Source organism: Notolepis coatsorum (genome assembly GCF_963971535.1).
Source record: "Notolepis coatsorum genome assembly, chromosome: 13".
NCBI lineage: Eukaryota > Metazoa > Chordata > Actinopteri > Aulopiformes > Paralepididae > Notolepis > Notolepis coatsorum.
The window spans coordinates 60,628,683-60,648,845 of NC_140177.1; the positions used below are offsets into that span (position 1 = coordinate 60,628,683).

At 41.3% G+C, this 20,163-nt stretch overlaps 1 protein-coding gene across 1 annotated transcript in view; it reads left to right on the forward strand.

Moving 5' to 3' along the window:
* Positions 1-20,163, forward strand: part of LOC311239370 (A-type potassium channel modulatory protein DPP6-like) — a gene marked incomplete at both ends in the record, with an annotated part of 214,473 nt that overhangs the window by 159,081 nt on the left and 35,229 nt on the right. The window contains 6 exons of the mRNA XM_084327677.1: positions 4,211-4,328; positions 12,334-12,488; positions 13,084-13,181; positions 16,234-16,360; positions 16,483-16,521; positions 17,303-17,410. Coding sequence (XP_084183803.1) covers positions 4,211-4,328; positions 12,334-12,488; positions 13,084-13,181; positions 16,234-16,360; positions 16,483-16,521; positions 17,303-17,410 — 645 coding nt within the window. The remainder of the gene's footprint in view (positions 1-4,210; positions 4,329-12,333; positions 12,489-13,083; positions 13,182-16,233; positions 16,361-16,482; positions 16,522-17,302; positions 17,411-20,163) is intronic.

The following is a 20,163-nucleotide window of genomic DNA, read 5'->3' on the forward strand; positions in this document are numbered from 1 at the left end:
CCTAGCCAGGTAGGCCACCTAGTGATCACAGCAGGCTAGCGCCGCAGCTAACAGCTGACTGGCTAACAGTAGGCCACCACTAGTACGTAAGCTAAACAGCTATCACCTGAACTTGTACACAATGATATAACACTCACTCAGACAGGCCGCCGTTCTGAAACCCTCCTCACTTTTTAAGAGAAAAGAGAAACAAGATGTTAACACAGTTTTACAACGGTGATTTTACCAACACCCGACGGAGCCAGCACAATACCCGAATGGCCTGTAGCTGACTTTGAACACAGATCTTCCGCTACCGAACATCTATGCCCATATTTCCTCGTGAGGAATACTCTCATTTGGATATGAAAGATGGGGCTCACGGTGACAGAGAAAACATCCACTCGTCCAGAAAACACAGGGATCACCAGTGTTAATGGTCGTGGCCCACTAGTTAAACTATAATGGGCTTCAGACCAAGGTCTTCTGTCGCCTAAGAGGCTGAACAAAGGACCCTAGTCTGGGGCCGGTTTTCATAAACATTGTCAACTAGCCCCCATAGCACTAACAGACAAGTGGAGCTTGCCAGCAAAACATAACTCACCAAACCTGGAACCCACCGCTTCTCACAACAGCGGCGCGTCCTACAGCCCAGCTGTGTCTTTACCGCAACCAGCACACAGCAAGGACTGCAGTTGGAAAGGCATGTAGCGGCGCGAACTCCCAATACGAAAACCGGTGGAGGATTTTTAGAATGATCATCATCTTCCAGACACTCCAGTACGAAGACAATATCGCCGTATTTTCTCGAAAATAGTGAGAGAGAAAATAAAGATATGATGTCAACGTATCCTTGCTTTCCAACTCTTCTCCTACCATCACATCACTTCAAGTGGAGATCTACCGAGGCACTTCCTTGTGGTGAAAGCGAGAAGGAGGCAAGTGGGTGGCCCCACCCCTGCTTATATGGGTAAGCTGATAGGGGTGTGGTCAGACAAATATTGGGATTAAAGGTACATTGTGGTCTTTATTCAGTGCGCGTGCACGTGTGCGAGGACAGTGCAGAGAGTGACGCCGAGCGAGAGCCATACGATACAGAACTGCGGGTTTTCAGCCTCTCTCCTCTCTCCTGGAGCTTAAGGGGGAGTTTAGTATTCCTGCCTCTGAGGAGTGCGTCGCGGCTCATGCGCATGCGCGCGCTCGGCCAATCAGAGCAATTCAGAGCAACGCGGAAGGGCATGTTGGTTGCCTAAAGTGTTCACGCCCCCTGGCATGCTCCACAGGTGTCTTTGATGCCGACACTTTCATCTCTTCTCCCTTTTGAATATTTTATTTTTCATCTAATATAATCCCTCAAAGGCTGGAAAGAAACTGCGTGAGTCATAAATCAAGAGATTAGCAATGACTCAAAGAGCATTCCACCCCATTTACAATCCAATGTTATAATGAGGTTATTGCTGCTAATAGGCTCTGCAACCCTGCAAGCTAATCGGCTTCCATCTGGATGGTATAGGGGTCGTCTTATTAGCATGTAAAAAAAAGAGGTTCTGGAACATAATGCTCTTCTTTTTTTTCTTCTTTCTTTAGATTAGATTAGATTGTATTGTCATTACAAAAATTAACATAAGTATTAAGTAAGATATGGGGATGGCTTTACTTTTATTCCAATTTATTTTATATCATGAAAATAAGCTAAATGATTTGTTATCTCTAACACCTTGGGTATAGAGGTAAGTGGATCAGATAATGTGTGGGGCGACAGTGGCTTGGGAGAGCAGTAGTCTGGCAATCCGGAGGTTCCCGGTTCGATTCCTGCTCCTCCCGGACAGCATGTCGAAGTGTCCTTGAGCAAGACACTTAACCCCTAATTGCTCCCGATGAGCAGGTTGGTACCTTGCATGGTTGCCTCCGCCGTCGGTGTGTGAGTAAATGGGTAAAAATGTGAGGAACAAATTGTAAAGCGCTTTGGATAAAAAAGCGATTGACCATTTATAATGTCAATAGAATATAATCAGCGTATAAATAAATGTTTAACTGATGTCCACTCACTGACCCATTATTTCTAGATTTTCATGAATAGCACAGGCAAGGGCCCCAAGAGCTAAAATAAATATGAAAGGAGATATTGGGCACCCGTACCATGTCCCCTGATATAGTTGGAAAGGGTCAGAAAGTATGTTGTTACTTCTGACTGAGTATACTGGTTCATGGTAGAGTGCTCTAAACCATTTCATACAGATTTTGATCAAATATTAAATAAATATGGCCATTCAGCGATATTGCAATCCACCAAAAATGTTCAATAAACTACTGTAAATAACTTAGCAGTATCCCTACACCTTTGCCCTCAGAGAATAGGAGGATCTCTGAATGCCCCAGACTGGTTCACTTTCTCTTTTTCTACCGAAACAGCTTGCCAAAGATTAGTTTTGCACCTAAACACAACACTTCTTATCTTGTTATAACTAAGAGATTTTATGAAATAAAATGACTAGATAGATCACTAGATGTATCAACTTCTATATAATAATAAACAATAATAATAATAATAATAATAATAATAATAATAATAATAATAATAATAATAATAATAATAATAATAATAATAATAATAATAATAATAATAATAATAATAATACATTTTATTTGGTGGCGCCTTTCACGACACCCAAGGTCACCTTACAGATCATAGAAAAAAACATAGCAAGGCAGTTAAAAGCCGAGGTTAAAAATAAAACAAACAACAGGAAGTATAAAAACAGTGAAGTTAAAATAACAAACAAACAAACGGCAACTATAATATGAGTTTCATGTTAGCAGTTCACATTTCCTGGATGACAGTGTTGCCAGCAGGGCAATAGTGACCATGATAGGTTTGCAGGATTAGTTGTGTCACAGATTTTGAGGAAGTACAGAGAAGCCCCGCCCTCCAGTGGAAGAATGTGGATAGGGTGCACTAGTGACAAGTTCTGCACAAAATAACAATCTGTATTGTCAAAATAATGCCTCCAAGAGGAGTTAACTGTAGAAAAAAAGCATGTTTTTTTGTGGAGGGGACCTTTCAGTCTGATGACGAGTAGCAATCACCTAGCACGCTTGAAGCTGGAGAGAGGTAGAGTTGGGGAGAAATGTTCTGAACTAATCAATAACTGTGTCATATCCTGTGGCTGTTTACAACATCTAAACCCAGCCAGCTTTCTTTGCTTTTCTACGAGCCGCTCAATTGAGCTGCTTTCTTCAGATGCTGATCACACAACATACAACTTTTATTTTCCAACAGAAGTCCTGAATCAGGGAGTGAATCGTGTCCGAATGAAAATCAGATTATTTCTGTGGCTACTTGAGCCTCATGTTCAAAGGGAGTAACTGAAGTGTTCCAGTCGACAGCTGGAATTTGATTTGATACCATGTCCACCGTTCTCACACTGGTGCTAGCTGAGGCAAGCAGCAGGATACAGGAGTGGATTGACTGGGTTTCAAGTACCACGCACTCATCCACTAGCAGTGTGTCTTACAGTAATCCTTCCTGACAATGCCATCGGGGGTGTGTTGAATCTGAAGTCTAACCCAGAGCTTAGCACAGCCATGTCCACTTTCAGCAGACTGCCTGTAGCTCAGAAGCACAGTGAAAAGTGCATACAGTATGTGTGTGTGTGTGTGTTTCTGTGCTCATGTGTGTGCACGCACGTTTATACTTATTACTGTATGGAAGTACATGTTCTCACACGTGTACTGCACCAGGTGGTTGAGTTTGAAGTGTGTGCTTGCCCACAGGGCCTTGGTACAGCTCCAGTCCTTTTGATTAGCGACAGAATGGATTCTCTGAGAGTTGTACAGTATGACTCCTAATGAAAGAAAATGTCCTTTAATGCCACCCTCAAGGCAAGTGTTGATTGAGTCGTTATGCGTGTGTGGGTGGATTTGGATCCTGTCTGGTCACACTGTAGATGTGCTTTTAGTGGATGTTTCTTGGACTGAGTAGACATCACACTGTGATAATCAGCCACAAGTGTTGTAGTGTAGAGACTCTACTACTGAAGATGATCGAAAACTGGCAAACAGCAGGTTATGAGTTTGTGAGAACAGTTGTGTATGAGTGCACTGCAGGAAATCAGTGTTCGCTTTTGCCATCCCTGCCAGCAAAACCACTCCAAACCACTCCAATCCAAAAAGCAATCTAGTATATATAATCTGTATATTGAATATCTGTATTATAATTTTGTTTCCCCAGATATTCATATTTGAGAACAACATCTACTACAGAGCTACAGTGGAGAGCCGCACAATTCGCCTCGTGTCCACCGGCAAAGACGGAGTCATCAATGGCCTGGCTGATTGGCTGTATGAGGGTAAGAGAACTACAGATACCATAATACCCACACAAACCATGGTCTTATTATTAAGACCACCCAATACCACCACCCTTGTAAATGGAGGACATTTTTATCAATCTCACTTAACTCACTTTGATAGTCGATACAATTGAGTGTTACTGTTTTGGTTAAAACCATAGTCACAAAGCCAGTTTTGTTTGTAAAAAGTTTGTAAAAAATAAAATAAAATAAAAAGTGTAAAAAGTTGCCTGAAAGTCTTTAATTGGCTTGGTGGGCTGGGTCTGTCCACACCCAGAGGCTCCAGGCATGGCTGGCATTTGTGTGAATGATTCCATTTGAAAGAACAAAGCTGGCTATGTTTCAACGCTCCTCCTTCCCCCAGAGTTCCCATTGCGTGTCTTTGTTTTTAGGCAGTGTTAATTAATTCATGTCAGCAACACTGCAGTCAGCCAGCAGCTGTTCGCCAGCCAGTAGACTTGTAATTTGATATGAAACATTTCCTGAATACTGCATGGGAGACAGAAATTCCAATTACAAAGCACTTGAATACGACTTTGTTTACAAGTGTGCCAGCATGCCAGCATGCGGGAGACTCAGGGCTGTAGATTCAGCCACATTAAGGCAGATTATAGATGTTGTTCAAAAGCTACAATCTGGTATTTATTTGACCATCTACATTTTGGGTATATGTCGTTGAAGAGTTTGATCTGTAGGTGTTCCTACACTAACCTAGCTGTTGGGCAAACCACCTTTCCCGGAGTTTTAAGCTAGGCTAGTGGTCCGTATCCGCTTCCATCAATTTGTGCTAGGCAGCCAAATAGCTTTCTACCGAATGCACAGAGAGGAAATTGGTATCTATCTTCTTGTCTGACTCTGGAGAAGGCGGTAAGCACATTTCTCACAATGTTGGCATGTTCCTTTAACACTTCCACTGCCGGAAACGCTGTTCAGCGTTATTGCCCGCCATGCGTTGAGCGCCAGACCTCGCTGTACAGCGTTATTGAGATCAATATTTAATTTTTTCGCCATGCCATTCATAATTCATATATACACCCGCGACGCTCCAGCTGGACCCTACAGGTAAAGGCAACGACGGCTCAATACCGCCGCCTGGTGGATGGTCGGGCGAGTTACACTGGCAAACAGGATATGGCTGCTGTGCGTTGATTAAATTCATCCGGCCGTCAGATATCGTTGCAAGGCTCCCGACAGACACAATGTACATAATGGATCGCTTTCTAAACTTAATAATCTATATGATTTCGGCGTTTATTGCGACATACAAACCGACAATTTTTTTATATAGCGTGTATAGGGGGGAAACGGCAATCGATAATCTATATAATGCGTTTAGGCCTATAACTCACGTTCTAGGAATTACTGCAGAAAACGATAAAAACATACTTATATTCTAGAAGGTATTTTTGTATGAATGTATGAATGAAAAAGTATAACGTTCCCACATCCTGAACGATAGATAATCGATGTTGAATGGGCCATAGTAATGTCAATATAGCAATACAATTTAAAAAGTTATAGCCCTGCAAAGAAGGTGAGCCACTCCATAGACTGGCAGAGAGGGGCATTAGATGGGTACAATGCCCGGCAGGCAATGTGTTAATAACATGACATGTCGTGGTTAGAGTGTGATTTGAACCCAATTTCCACGATAGTTCTATTCTCCTTTCGATCTGTGTCATCAATTTTTTTGTAGTAGACAAGGGTATGCATCATAAAAGCAGAAATTATATAAGAATTAAATATTGAGAGTTGCCCTGATGTTTCTTAGGTGTAATCCCTTAGATAAATTGCTTAGAGTACAACTTAGAGTGTGTGTGTGTGTGTGTGTGTGTGTGTGTGTGTGTGTGTGTGTGTGTGTGTGTGTGTGTGTGTGTGTGTGTGTGTGTGTGTGTGTGTGTGTGTGTGTGTGTGTGTGTGTGTGTGTGTGTGTGTGTGTGTGTGTGTGTGTGTGTGTGTGTGTGTGTGTGAGTGTAACACAGTTGAAACCTCTCAGTACTGCTACTGCAGTAGTGCTTCGCCACCTGAACTGGATTATTTTCAGGTGGCTGAAGGGTTACGAACGTGGTCTGGTGAGCGGAGGGCTTGTCATTGCAGGCTGGTCAGGTCAGGACAGGTGCCCGTGGGAAGTGGTGCCAGTTGTCAGTTATAACGGTGCCTGTTGACCTGGCTAATATGACTGAGCCCAGCTCTCCATCTGAGGGTTGCTATGAGGAGTAAATGTATAGGGGTGAGTGTAACTAGGTTCATACCTTGCAGTAGTAGTACTGTAGTGTTCGCTCCTAATTTATATACCCCCACTTCGCCAGGTTAATTGGATGCTTCTCAGGTGGCTGAAAGGTTAGACTGTCACAGTTAACTGTCAGAGAGAGAGAGAGAGAGAGAGAGAGAGAGAGAGAGAGAGAGAGAGAGAGAGAGAGAGAGAGAGAGAGAGAGATAGAGAGAGAGAGAGAGAGAGAGAGAGAGAGAGAGAGAGAGAGAGAGAGAGAGAGAGAGAGAGAGAGAGAGACTCTGCCTCATTCATCAGTGGAGCTGTGTTTCATCAGGAGGCTTTATCTGTGCCTTAGATGGCAGTGATTGTCATGCAGAGCAGAGAACGTGTCACTCTGAGCCCACAATACCCTGCCACTGATTCACCACGGTCAATGTATGACGGCAGGAAATGAGATGCCATGCGATCTGTCTGGGTGATATATAATAAGACATGTCTGGGTGATATATAATAAGACCTGTCTGGGGGATATATACTAATACCTGTCTGGGTGATATATAATACGACCTGTCTGTAGGATATATAATACGACCTGTCTGGAGGATATAATAATACGACCTGTCTGGGGGATATATAATAAGACCTGTCTGGGGGAATATATAATCAAATCTGTCTGGGGGGATATATAATAGAATCTGTCTGGAGGATATATAATAAAATATGTCTGGGGGATATATAATATAATCTGTCTGGGGGGATATATGATATCTGTCTGGGGGGATTGATTGATTGATTGATTGATTGATTGATTGATTGATTGATTGATTGATTGATTGATTCCACCCCAGGTGAAAATCTGCATAAAATGTATACCTAGGTAAATGGAATATTGCTCCACTTCTACAAGGGCTATTTGCATATTCTTGGTATCTAGGAACATCTATGGACCTCAATGAATGTATTCTCAGTGTCAGAAATATTGTGTCTATTACTAGGCTTGCTTAAATTGTGATGAAACAAAGGAAAATATGAATTATGATTTTTCTTTTCATCTTTGAATAAAACCATGATAATAATTACCAAACTTAAAAAACTGCCACTGAGCTCATTCAGTACCCTCTTGAGATCATGTGTACAAAAGATCTAAGGAAATTAATAAAGGGAAGATGATCAAACTGAAGGTTCTGTATATACAGTACTGAATTCTCCCATCCGGACCAATGCAATTTGAAAAATTATTATAGAATATAGAATATATGCTTATACATTACCTTATTATAGCCAATTCGCACATTTATATATATATATACATATAGTATCTTTCAAATGGCCGAGTTCAATTTGGATATAGTATCACCAGGCGTGCATAATAACAGATACTGATATTTACTGTAATCGACTGTACTATTTTATTTCCCCCACAGTGTAACCATTTTGAAACTAATTTCAGATCTAATTCTTCCTACATGGTAACAATAGTGTGGAGAAACTTACTGCATTTCAATATTTGTCAAAAACGTTACCTTTTGTAGCTTATTATCGCGAATCATAACAATTATTGATATGATTCATTCAGAACGCTGAACTTTGAACCACCATAGTATGTGACAGGAAGTGTAGATCGGAAATTTCAATGCTGGCAGATAGCTAGCGATCTCCTCTACAAAATGGCTGCAAAAAAACTACAATTCCGATGGTTCAACATTTCCATTTCCGGTTCCGGGTCAGAATAGACGATCGCAAATAGAAAACTTAAAATGATGAAGTACACTTTTAACCTATTGCTAAACTATTGCCAACCTAACGTTTTACATTCTACATGCATTTGTGACATAGTAGTGATGTTAATACTTGAAAACGGTTGATTTTAAAATCACAAATTATTTTCATCACTCATAAAAATATGCCTATATGATAATAATGTCAAAAAGGGTCGGTACCGACCCCGTCGAGTGGAACAGGTTAACAGATTGCAGAATGGGTACAATACAGTACAGCTCAATACACACAATTGTTAAGGGGATGCAGACCAGAGAAAGACTTTCGTCTTGTTTACATCAGGGTCCCCCATTTTCAATTCATCATAACATATTATGATAATTAAATTTATGACATACCAGATTTACAAATACAGTACTGTTTGTGATACAAAAATAGTCTAAAAAAGAGAGTATATACATTTATATAGATATAATAAAAATAAGACAGGCAAGTCTCAAGCAAGTTTGCAACTTTGGATGTTGAGTCCTAAACAAGTCCTAATATATTCTTTACAAATGTAATGCCATATGCCAACAGAGTAATAGTTAGTAGTATATTTAAATAATTCTGCACTGACACACAACTTCCTTCTCTGCTCCCACAACTTGTATGGCGGCTGACGGATTGGTCCACAGTGGAATACAGTTGATTCACTTTACACTTTTTATGACATCATTTATTTTACATTGGGGCTTAGGGAGAGTAAGTCACAAGGCTCACGTCTGAGTGAAGCCAGATTCGGATTCCTTTATTAAGCCATTTGTCTCTACCGGACTGCCCGGTAGTAAAAAACAATAAAAAATCTACCAAAAACATAATAATAATAATAATTACATGGAATATGCCAACATACCTATTATTTGTGCACCTTCATGAAGGAACAAATTAATTCGTCACTATACCTCTGGCTGCAAATGGATGTTCCTTGCCTCACATTTTCAGGTTCAAATTTCAAGTTTGTTTATTAAGTATCACAATAAAATACACGTACTTTACGGTGAAATGCTTGGTTCTGTATGAGCCCCTGAGAGTGTGCTTCATACAGTAAAAAAGGTAAGTAAGAAAGTAAGTAAAGAGGAATATACAATATATATACAATAGGTTGCAGAGAGCCATGCAAGAAGAGTGTGTATATGTGTGTGTTTGTACTGTCCTTGTGAGGACCAAATCTGAACACAATCCTTAAAAGTGAAACCTTTTCGGGGCATAATTGAATGTGCAGATGTACTCTGGGCCTTGTGAATATGACTACTGCAGAAGCCTTGGTGAAAGAACTCAATCATTATGTCCATTTTACCTTTATAGAGAGAGTACTCTACTAGAGGGAACTATTCACACCAACGGCATATAGGCCTACTGTACGACTCAATGAGTGGTCATCGGAATCATGTTACACACGGCCATGTCCTGCTTATTCATCTACAGTATCTGTCAGAAATCATGATATATTAGTGAAATCGAAGCTGACGAAATCACGAAGACCTCACAGAGGTTGTGGTGATTCAGAGTGTGATTGATTGCTAGAGTGATTATAGTTGATTTGGTCTACAGGTGAGAGAATAGGGTAGCTTTCCATAGGTCTCTCCTGCCCCCTGCTGGATGATGGTAGCTCGTTTTGGATGTCTTTATTAATCCAGATGATTACATGATAAAAGTGTAATTACAGCTATTACATAATATTGCAATTTTCTATTTCAAACCTTTATTTAAACTGGAAAGGCAACTGAGGTTTCCCTCATTTACAGTCACGTCGAGTGTACACAGGAATAAGCATAAATAAAGTATAAATTCATAACAATAAGACAACGGTAGACAAAAGCAAGTATAACAAATCAATTAAAACACATACAACTTGATTGACAAAGGTTGGAGATCAAGGTCTTAAACTCTGAAACAGAGGGGAGAATCTCAAGCTTTACGGACTGTTGGAGTTCATTCCATGAGCTAGGGGCATCATAGCAAAATACAGATATACCCTGTTCCCAGCAAACTCAGGGGACCTTAACACTATCAGTGCCGGCCTTGTTTACCTTTTTACCCCCTTAAATGCCATCATCCACTTCAATGTTAGCGTTAAAAACGCATAATCTATGTTTTAAATTATGGCTATGTGTCTAATCTGCCCGTCGCTTATCAATGACTTGTTTGCAGTCAACATTGTCGAAACGGATTGTTTTTTTAATCGGTTCATATCCTTTTTATAGCATTTCGAAAAGCTATCGTTCTCTCGAAAATTTCCAGAAAATTGAAAGATTCACCCATAAGCGGGGAATAAGCATTTATTGGAATATTCTTGAATACACTAGACACGTTGTCATTTGTCGGCCTATTTATGAATCGTTTTCAAATAAACCCTAGATTATCGATAGTATATGTGTACTTATGCACGCTATAGACGCTGGCTGAAAAATCTATTCTCTCATTTCCTCAACATCACACACACACACACACGGCACATGCTGATATCTCAGTGAATACAGCTCTGATTATCCTAAAACTGGTAACATAGACTCCTTACCTTAGATCAGATGTTCTCCAAAAAGATTATTCCAATTCCTGATCGCCATTCCAAATATCGATCGCGTTTATTGATTGATTATTGGCTGCTGTAAATATATATTCCACGCTGCTTTCCAACTTGCGATAACTTCCCTCATCATCAGACGGCTTGCCAGCACAGTGGAGCCAGTAGGCTCCCCCCACAGGGATCCAGCAGTATAATCGAATGACCTGCAGTTACACAGGGATAGACGATAGGGGGCGGTATTTTCCCATCGGGGCTCCTAGAGGGGCTGCTGTACCAACGGAAGACTGGGTTGATGAAATATGAATTCAGATCGCTAATAAAAAAATAAAACGACAAATCGTGTCGTCGGCACTCAACGGGGGGCATGATAAGACGACAATACACGTCGTCGACATTCAAAGTGTTAAGGACCAGCCATTAGAACGGTCACTAATATAAGATGAATGATGCATTTCTTTATTTGTCTGTTTTCCTCATCTCCACTCTAGTTTGTTTCCTTCTCTTAATTCAGTCAAGGCACTTTGTTGACCTAGTTTTGGTCTGACATGTTGGAGTTTAATAACTTATACTGTGGATTTCTCCAGACCTCTCTTGGTAGAGCCTGAGGTGTGACCAGCAGTAGAAAACCCCTCTCCTATATCCACTCAAATCCAACCCACACGAATGAAAAAAAAAAAAAAAAAAAAAAACGTTAATAAAGCGCAATACCAAGAGAGAGGGGCTCTTTTGCCTAGAGGTCGCTGTTTGATGACATTACAGATTCTACCTTTAACTGTTTCAGTGAAATGTCTTGCTGTGCGTATCTGATGAGTGATAAGAAGGGACGTGTCGGTGTGTTCGATCTGCCCCAGCTGGTTCCATATTTCACAGCGTCACATTTAGATATTTCATTTCATTTAATTTGTATTCGTTCCATTCACGGTAATGCACAGTAATGCACAGTTCCATAAAAGGAAAAATAATCATAATCATAATCAAAGCACATCTCAATTTGCACACTCCATGAGCGAAAAGCAGCAGGGAAAAGAAAATCTATATACGAGTCGTATATTTCCATTTGCTCAGTGACAGTACAGTAAGCGGGAGCTGTAAATCAGACATACCATATTATGCTGCATCTTCTAAACATGTGTCTGGATGATACATCCTCATCTGTAGTAGTACATGAATATAAACATCAGCTAATCAGATCAACTGTAGATGCATAGCATAACGTAACCATTACATTACTAAGCTCACATTTCCATGCTATGTGTACATTCCAGTGGTGGAGATATTGCCCTCTACATTGGAAACAACTGTACATTGTAAAGTGCTTTGTGACTAGAAGGATGCTATATAAATGTGATCATTCATTCATTAGTTCATTTGTTCATTCATTCAAGGCTGTGTGTGACTTTCTAGATGTTTTGTATCACAGACAGGAGATCCTATACAGACCCTGCTGAATACTCACTGCCGTCTGGACAGTGTGTAACATCGTAGTTGTTGTTGTATTGCAGAGGAGATCCTGCAGACCCACATAGCTCACTGGTGGTCTCCGGACGGTCTCAGGCTAGCCTACGCCACCATCGATGACACCCTGGTCCCCAAGATGGAGCTCCCTTTCTTCACAGGCTCCCCCTACCCCCCTGGGTTCGAGTATCACTACCCCAAGGCAAGTTCTAATAGATGATCCACTTACACTTAGATTCATAGTTCACTTCAGCAACGTATACGTATGTAGGTGAGTCCGCGGTCACGTAGTGTTTACCGCTACATAGTTCAGAAGACCTATTGATCATTGAATTGGTTTAACACTGAAGAACTGTGAAGTGACACCTCTGAGCTAAACTGTCCGTGTGACCTAAATGTCCAAACTCCCCCCCCCCCCCCCCACCACCCACCCACCCACCCAACCCCCTCTAATGTACAGTTTCTTCCCCTTCGAATGTATATATTTTTCTTTTAAGATCTCTTTCTCTTAAACAGTACAGTATATTTGTATGTCTTGCATGTCATAAATGTCTTGATGAAACAGTACTGGATATCTGTATGTCATGTATGTCATAAATGTCTTGATGAATTGAAAATGGGGGACCCGTATGTAAACAAGACGAAAGTCTTTTTCTGGTCTGCATCCTCTTAACAATTGTTTGTATTGAGCCGTATTGTATTGTACCCATTCTGCAATCTGTTAATAAAGTTTCCAATCAATCAATCAATCAATCAAGCCTAACTCGTCTGTCTATTTCCTGTTGCGCCCCCTGCAGGCTGGAGAGGACAACCCTGTGGTGCACCTGTCTGTGGTGAGCCTGAATGGTCCCCTGCACACTGTGCTCATGCACAAACCTGAGGATCCCAGAATAGGGTGAGTGGCAGCAAACAGGTCACATCTTGTAAGTGTCACCAGTCTTATTTGACATGCCCTGAGTGTGAGTCGAACCCGGGTCGGCCACACCGCGGGCGCGATTACACCGCTATACCAAGAGGTGAATTCACTCCTTGGTAATAATGGGTCTGTATGCCTTTTAACGGGACGGACACACTGAACGCGCACGAATTTCATGCGCGGCTCCCTCGTGAGATCGCGCGCCTGGTCAGGCACACTGGACCTACGACTTGAGCGCGCGGAAGCGCACCGAGGAAGGCACATTTACATTGGGACAGCTGTAAATGCCTAGTCTATATGCGAAGTCAGTCATTTTAGAATGATGATCAGTGTGACTGTACTCCTGAAAGAGCAGCATGGAGCCCCAGCAGCAGCAAGAGCTCTCTCTTTCTCCCTCTCTCTCTCTCTCTCTCCCCCTCTCTCTCTCTCTCTCTCTCCCCCCCTCTCTCTCTCTCTCTCCCTCTCTCTCTCCCTCTCACTCTCTCTCTCTCTCCCTCTCTCTCGCTCTCTCTCTATCTCCCCCCCCCTCTTCCCCCCCCCCCTCTCTCTCTGTCTCTGTCGGGACAGACAGGCAACCAGATATAGACAGATAGACAAACAAACAAACAAACAAACAAACAAACAAACAAACAAACAAACAAACAAACAAACAAACAAACAAACATACAGACAGACAGACAGACAGACAGACAGACAGGCAACCAGATATGACAGAAGACAAACAAACAGACAGACAGGGCGGGGTACTAACTATAGTAATATTGTTTATTTGCATTGGGAAAGATACAGACACATTAGCTGGTTGAACAACATCTATTGAAACATAGAGAGAAAACGAGAGAGAAAGAGAGAAAGAAAGGCAATCATAATAATAATAATAATCATAATTACCATAATTAGCTGTCAGGAAACAAATAAAACGTTTGTCATTATAGGTGACAAGGTGGATTGACTTAATGACTGCTATATCCTGCTATTATTATTATTATTATTATTATTATTATTATTATTATTATTATTATTATTATTATTATTATTATTATTATTATTATTATTATTATTATTATTATTATATTATTATTATATTATTATTATTATTATTATTATTATTATGCAACATTGTAATAGTTATAGGTATAAACAACCATACAGACAGGGAGGGTTGGGCGTTTATTTGCAGATACAGACACAGCTGGTTGAACAACATCTATATCTGTGGTAAGAATGCAGATATTCAATTGTATTTCTGTGACAATGCGCGTTTTATACCATTTTGAAAAACGCTAGTTCCAGAAAAAAAAAAAAAAAGATTCTGCAGGAATCGCGTTTTACTGGAACACACAAAATACGTTGTCATTTTTCGGCCTATTTATGAATCGTTTTCAAATAAAGGCTAGATTATCGATAGTATATGTGTACTTATGCACGCTAGAGAAGCGGGCAGAAAAATCGATTATCTTATTTCCTGATCAGCACACACACACTCACAGCCACACACGCACATATGGGACACGCTGAGATATAGGTGAAAAAAACTCTGATTATCCCAAGACTGGTAAAATAGATTCATTACCTCAGATCAGATGTTCTCCAAAAAGATTATTCCAATTCCTGATCGCCATTCCAAATATCGATCGCGTTTATTGATCCAACGCTGGGTGGTCGAAAGACATATTCCATGCTGTTCTGAGGGTCGGCGATGACTGCAATCGGCTCGGATTACATGCCTGACAAGTAAAATGTGGATTCCGGAATTTCTTTTCCTCATGCGTTTTCATTCAATCCAATCCAAAGGGTGCATTACCATCCGGGAGACGATAGGGGGCTGTAATTTCCCTGTTCAAACTCAGACAGAGTCCCAGTGGTAACGTGAGGCTAGATTGATGAAAAATGAATGGAAATCGATAATAAAAAAAATAACGATTAAATAACGAGATTTCTCGTTCGTGGCACTCAACGCATGGCATGAACTAACGAGATTTCTCGTGGCTGGCACTCAAAGTGTTAAGGGGGAGTGAGTTTTACTTGCAGTACCGCTACGTGCCACAGTCACTTCACAACACATGAAGTCCATCGTGACTGTGGATAATAATAATAATAATAATAATAATAATAATAATAATAATAATAATAATAATAATAATAATAATAATAATAATAATAATAATAATAATAATAATAATAATAATAATAATAATAATTCATTTAATTTATATAGCGCTTCTCAATGACCCGAAGTCGCTGACAATAGTCGGGAGCAAAGTAAAAACAAAGAAACAAAAACAAAGAAACAAAAACAAAGAAGCAACAAAGAAACAAAAACAAAAGGAAGATGAGACCATGGGGGGAACAGGGAAGACAGCATGATAGCACAAAAGACAGGAGACAGACATCAATCAGGTTGGAGGGGGGGGGGTTTATGGGTGGGTACTCGCGGTACCTCCGTTACACTCACCCCCCTAAACTCACTCACCCAGGGCCCCACGTGTCACCGGTCTTATTTAACATGCCCTGAGTGGGAGTAGAACCCAGGTCGGCCACACCGCGGGCGCGATTACAGACTGCTATACCAAAAGGTGAATTCACTCCTTGGGAATGGGTCTGTATGCCTTTTAAGGGGGAGTGAGTTTTACTTGCAGTACCGCTACGTGCCACAGTCACTTCACAACACATGAAGTCCATCGTGACTGTGGATATACTAGCGGTACCTCCGTTACATAAGCAAGGAATATAGGTAGCACTATGACCTATTACGTTACACAAATTACAGGGCAATTACCGTGTAACAACCAGATATTTCTGGTAAGAGCTGGCAATGAGAAGTAAGTATTTGTAATTATGGATCCATGATTACAAATAATTACCTGTCATTACCATGTAATTACATTTACATTATTACACAGTAATTACCCTGTAATTTGTGTACAGTAATATGAAGTACTACCGGAATACATAGGCCTATCGCAGTAGCCCTATAGCAGTTTCTCACAGAGGTTGTCAGTGTGATGTGGTCTTATGTTCTGCTCCCCAGGAGGGAGTACTATATAACCATGGTCAAATGGGCTACGAGCACCAAGCTGGCTGTCAACTGGCTGAACAGAGCCCAGAATAACTCTATCTTGACATTGTGTGATGCTACGACTGGAACCTGCATTAAGGTGATATACTGTATGGACAAGACAAATACAAATACAAATACACATTACCCCAACAATCCTTCTCGCCTGTTGACACGTTCTCTCTTCTTTGTGAAATATCCTGCATCTCTTGTGTCTTTCAGAAACACGAGGATGAGAGTGAGAGCTGGCTTCACAGACAGGTATGTGTTGAGAACCCAGAGCGCAGACGAGAGCCTCCCAGAGATCAGTGCTGCCCTTTGTAGTCTGTTGTTGTTGTTGTTGTTGTTGTTGTTGTTGAAGCTTGGGAGGAAGCAGAGTGTTTCTGTTGTGTGTGTATAGGAGCATGAAAGACTGAACGGCAGGAGGTAGAAAGAAGCTGTCCTGAGGCATCCCACATGCACACACACACATGCACATGTGATGGATCATATTGGTCTGCGTTGTGTTTGATGTTAAATGAGAATGTCCGTACCTATGCGTCTGTTAACCCTGTTATGGGGAAGTGAGTTTAATTTACCAGCCCGCACTGCCACAGTCACTCATCAACACACCTGTTTCCGTGACTGTGGACATACCCACGGGCTTCCGCGTTACACTCACCTCCCTAAACTCACGCCCCTCAGGACATCCGGGTCACGGCACCACTGTGATGGATCATATTGGTCTGCGTTGTGTTTGATGTTAAATGAGAATGTCCCGAGGGGGAGTCGAACAGGGGGCTCCCGCGTCCGCGGGCGACGACACAGGCCGCTGCACTAAGAAGTGAATTCACTTCTAACTACCGTACCTATGCGTCTGTTAACCCTGTTATGGGGAAGTGAGTTTAATTCACCAGCCCGCACTGCCACAGTCACTCGTCAACACACCTGTTTCCGTGACTGTGGACACGGGCTTCCCTGTTACACTCTCACACACACACACACACACACACACACACACACACACACACACATTGTATGTTCGTTGTTTTCTTCTCTGCAGAACGAAGCACCACTCTTCTCCCCAGATGGACTGAAGTTCTTCCTGACCAGGGCCGTCCCTCAGGGTGGGAGAGGAAAGTTCTTCCACATCTCCATGTCCACCACCAAGGTGCCTCATAACAGTAATATGTTCTCTTAACAAACCTACTGGTACTAGACATTGCTGCCATGTATTTCCTGGCTGAAATGGTGTCCTTTGTATTTTTATAAAGGGCTCTTTTTCTTTTAAACTTAAATTTGTATTGAACATTTATAGACAAACAACACAACATATACAATAACATCAACAACACTATTAACACTTTAACTGCCGAAAACGCCGGAACTCGTCATTCCCCGCCATGCTCAAGTTGCCGAGGACGCCGTAACTCGTCTTTGATATCAATATTTCAAAAATCTGTGATCGAAATCATATTTCCGTTCCGGAGCCTTGACACACAGTGCTGATCTCCTCTCAACCCTCTAGCGGTTCAAGAGCGCCATCTGGTGGCCGATCGGCAGATCGAAACCGGATATCAACCATTTAACACGGCAGGACTCACTCCATATGGGGTCCGGGCACTCGCTAATGTTAGAGAGACTCTGTCTTCACACAGTGAACATTGATCGGTGGAAATAACTAAAAAAACAACATGATTTGGACGTATATACTATTATACAACCTGGAAATAGATCGGGCATTTCAACATCCCATAATCGAAAAATGTCTACTCCACGCTGATCGCCCAACGGCCCGAGGAGACTGGGGTGAGTTTTAGCGTGTAGTATTACCGTGTTCGATATAAACTGCTATGATGAACATATGACCCACATTAGATGAATGGTATAACGTTGCCCACGGAATTATAAACGCCCCCTCGCCCATCCGGTCAACATCAGATGACGTGTAGTAAATTCTAGAAGTACGTCCAGTTGACATTTTTGATCTCGCACAGATTCCTACCAAACTGTATTTGATCATCAATATAATGCATTTGGGGCTATAAATCACGTTCTGGAGAAAGCTGCAGAAAGAGATGAAAACATACTTATACTTTAGACCATATTTTAGTATGAATATGTGAATGAAAAAGTTTAACGTTGCTACACCATGAACAATACATATAGGACATTGAATGGGCCCTAATAATGGCAATCTAGCAATAGAATTAAAAAAGTTATAGCCCTGCAAAGAAGGGGAACTTCTCCATGTTAAATAGAGCTGGCAAGGGATGGTATATCATGAATTTAACCTTGGGCAATCAAAGTGTTAAACAGACATAAATAATAAAGAAAAAATTTAATACCTAAAAAGACGAAAATAAAAAATACTGACTTAAGCAAATATTCACATACATAAATAATGAAGTGGAAAAAACATAAAACAATTGTCATATCTTAAACAAAAATAAAATTAGAAAACATTAAGTGTGTGACATGGGTTCAGAGACCCTCCTTGAACCTCTTTCCTCCTTTACCCTTCGCCCTCTTGTGTTTCATTTGTTCCTTCCTTTGTGATGTCGTTTTCATTCCCCTTATAATCCTCCCACTTTCCCCATCTTTCCCCAAATTTCTCTTCCTGTAGCCTCAGCATGTGTGTTATCCTCTCCATATCATGTATCTCCTCTACTATTCCTACCCATTGTGCTATTTTCGGTGGGTCTTCTTTGTACCACAGTCTCGTTATTGCTTTTCTGGCCGATATCAACATTATCTTTATTAAATACTTGTCCCCCCCTTGTATTCCCTCGTGTGTCAGGTCCCCTAAGTAAAGCACCAGTCCCGTTTGTGGTAACCCTTATCCTAATATTCTGATCATTGCCTCCCCTATCTCCTCCCAATACCCCTTCAGCTTCTGACATCCCCAGAATATGTGTGTGTGGTTTGCCCCCTCCTTCCCACACATCCTCCAGCATGCCCTTTGTGTTGGTGCATATTTTCCCTTCAACTCTGGGGTTAAAAAGAATCTGATTATGTTTTTCCATCCAAACTCTTTCCATGTCCTCGATCCTGTTGTTGAATGTTGTACCTCGCATATGTTACCCCATTCCTTCTCTGTTATTCCTATCTCTAGTTCTCTCTCCCATTTCTCCCTTATGTAATCGGTTGTGTGTCCCTTGCTGTTCATTATAGCCCGGTATATTGCTGATATTACTCTTCCTTGCGCCCCTTCGTATGCCCATACTATCATCTTGATTATTCCATTCTGTTCTTCGTCTTTGGCCCCCCTTATTTCTTTGTTGTAGTAGTCTCTAACCTGTAGATATCTGAAGTGGTCCCTGTTTTCTAGTCCAAATTTCTCCTTTAATTTTTGTAGTGTTTGCATTTCCCCCTTCTCTATCATTTTGCATATCGCTGTTGCCCCCCCCCCCTCTCCCACCTTCTGAATCCATGGTCCAACCTCCCTGGTTTGAATCTCTTGTCATGTGCTACCCATCTTAGAACCCCTGACTGCTTCTCCAATTTGTGTGTTTTTACTACTCTGTTCCATATGGTCAAGGTGCATTTGGTGATTGGATCTAACAGTCCCTCTTTTTCTTTGAATAGTTCCCTATCTCCCACCAGAGCTTGTATCTTGTATCCCTCCCCTTCTTTTTCAATGTCTTTCCATCTTGCCTCATATCTGTCGTTACACCAGCACGTCACTGCTCTCAGTTGTGCTGCATAATAATAATCTTGTAGGCTGGGTACTGCCATCCCTCCCTCTTCCTTTGGTAGTTGTAGTGTTTTATATCTGACCTGTGGTCTTCTCCCCGCCCATATGAACCTCGATATCAGTCTGTCCCACTCCCTGAATTGATTCTGTGGTATTTGTATCGGTAGTGACTGGAACAGGTACAGTAACCTTGATAGTATGTTCATTTTAATGACCTCTATTCTTGA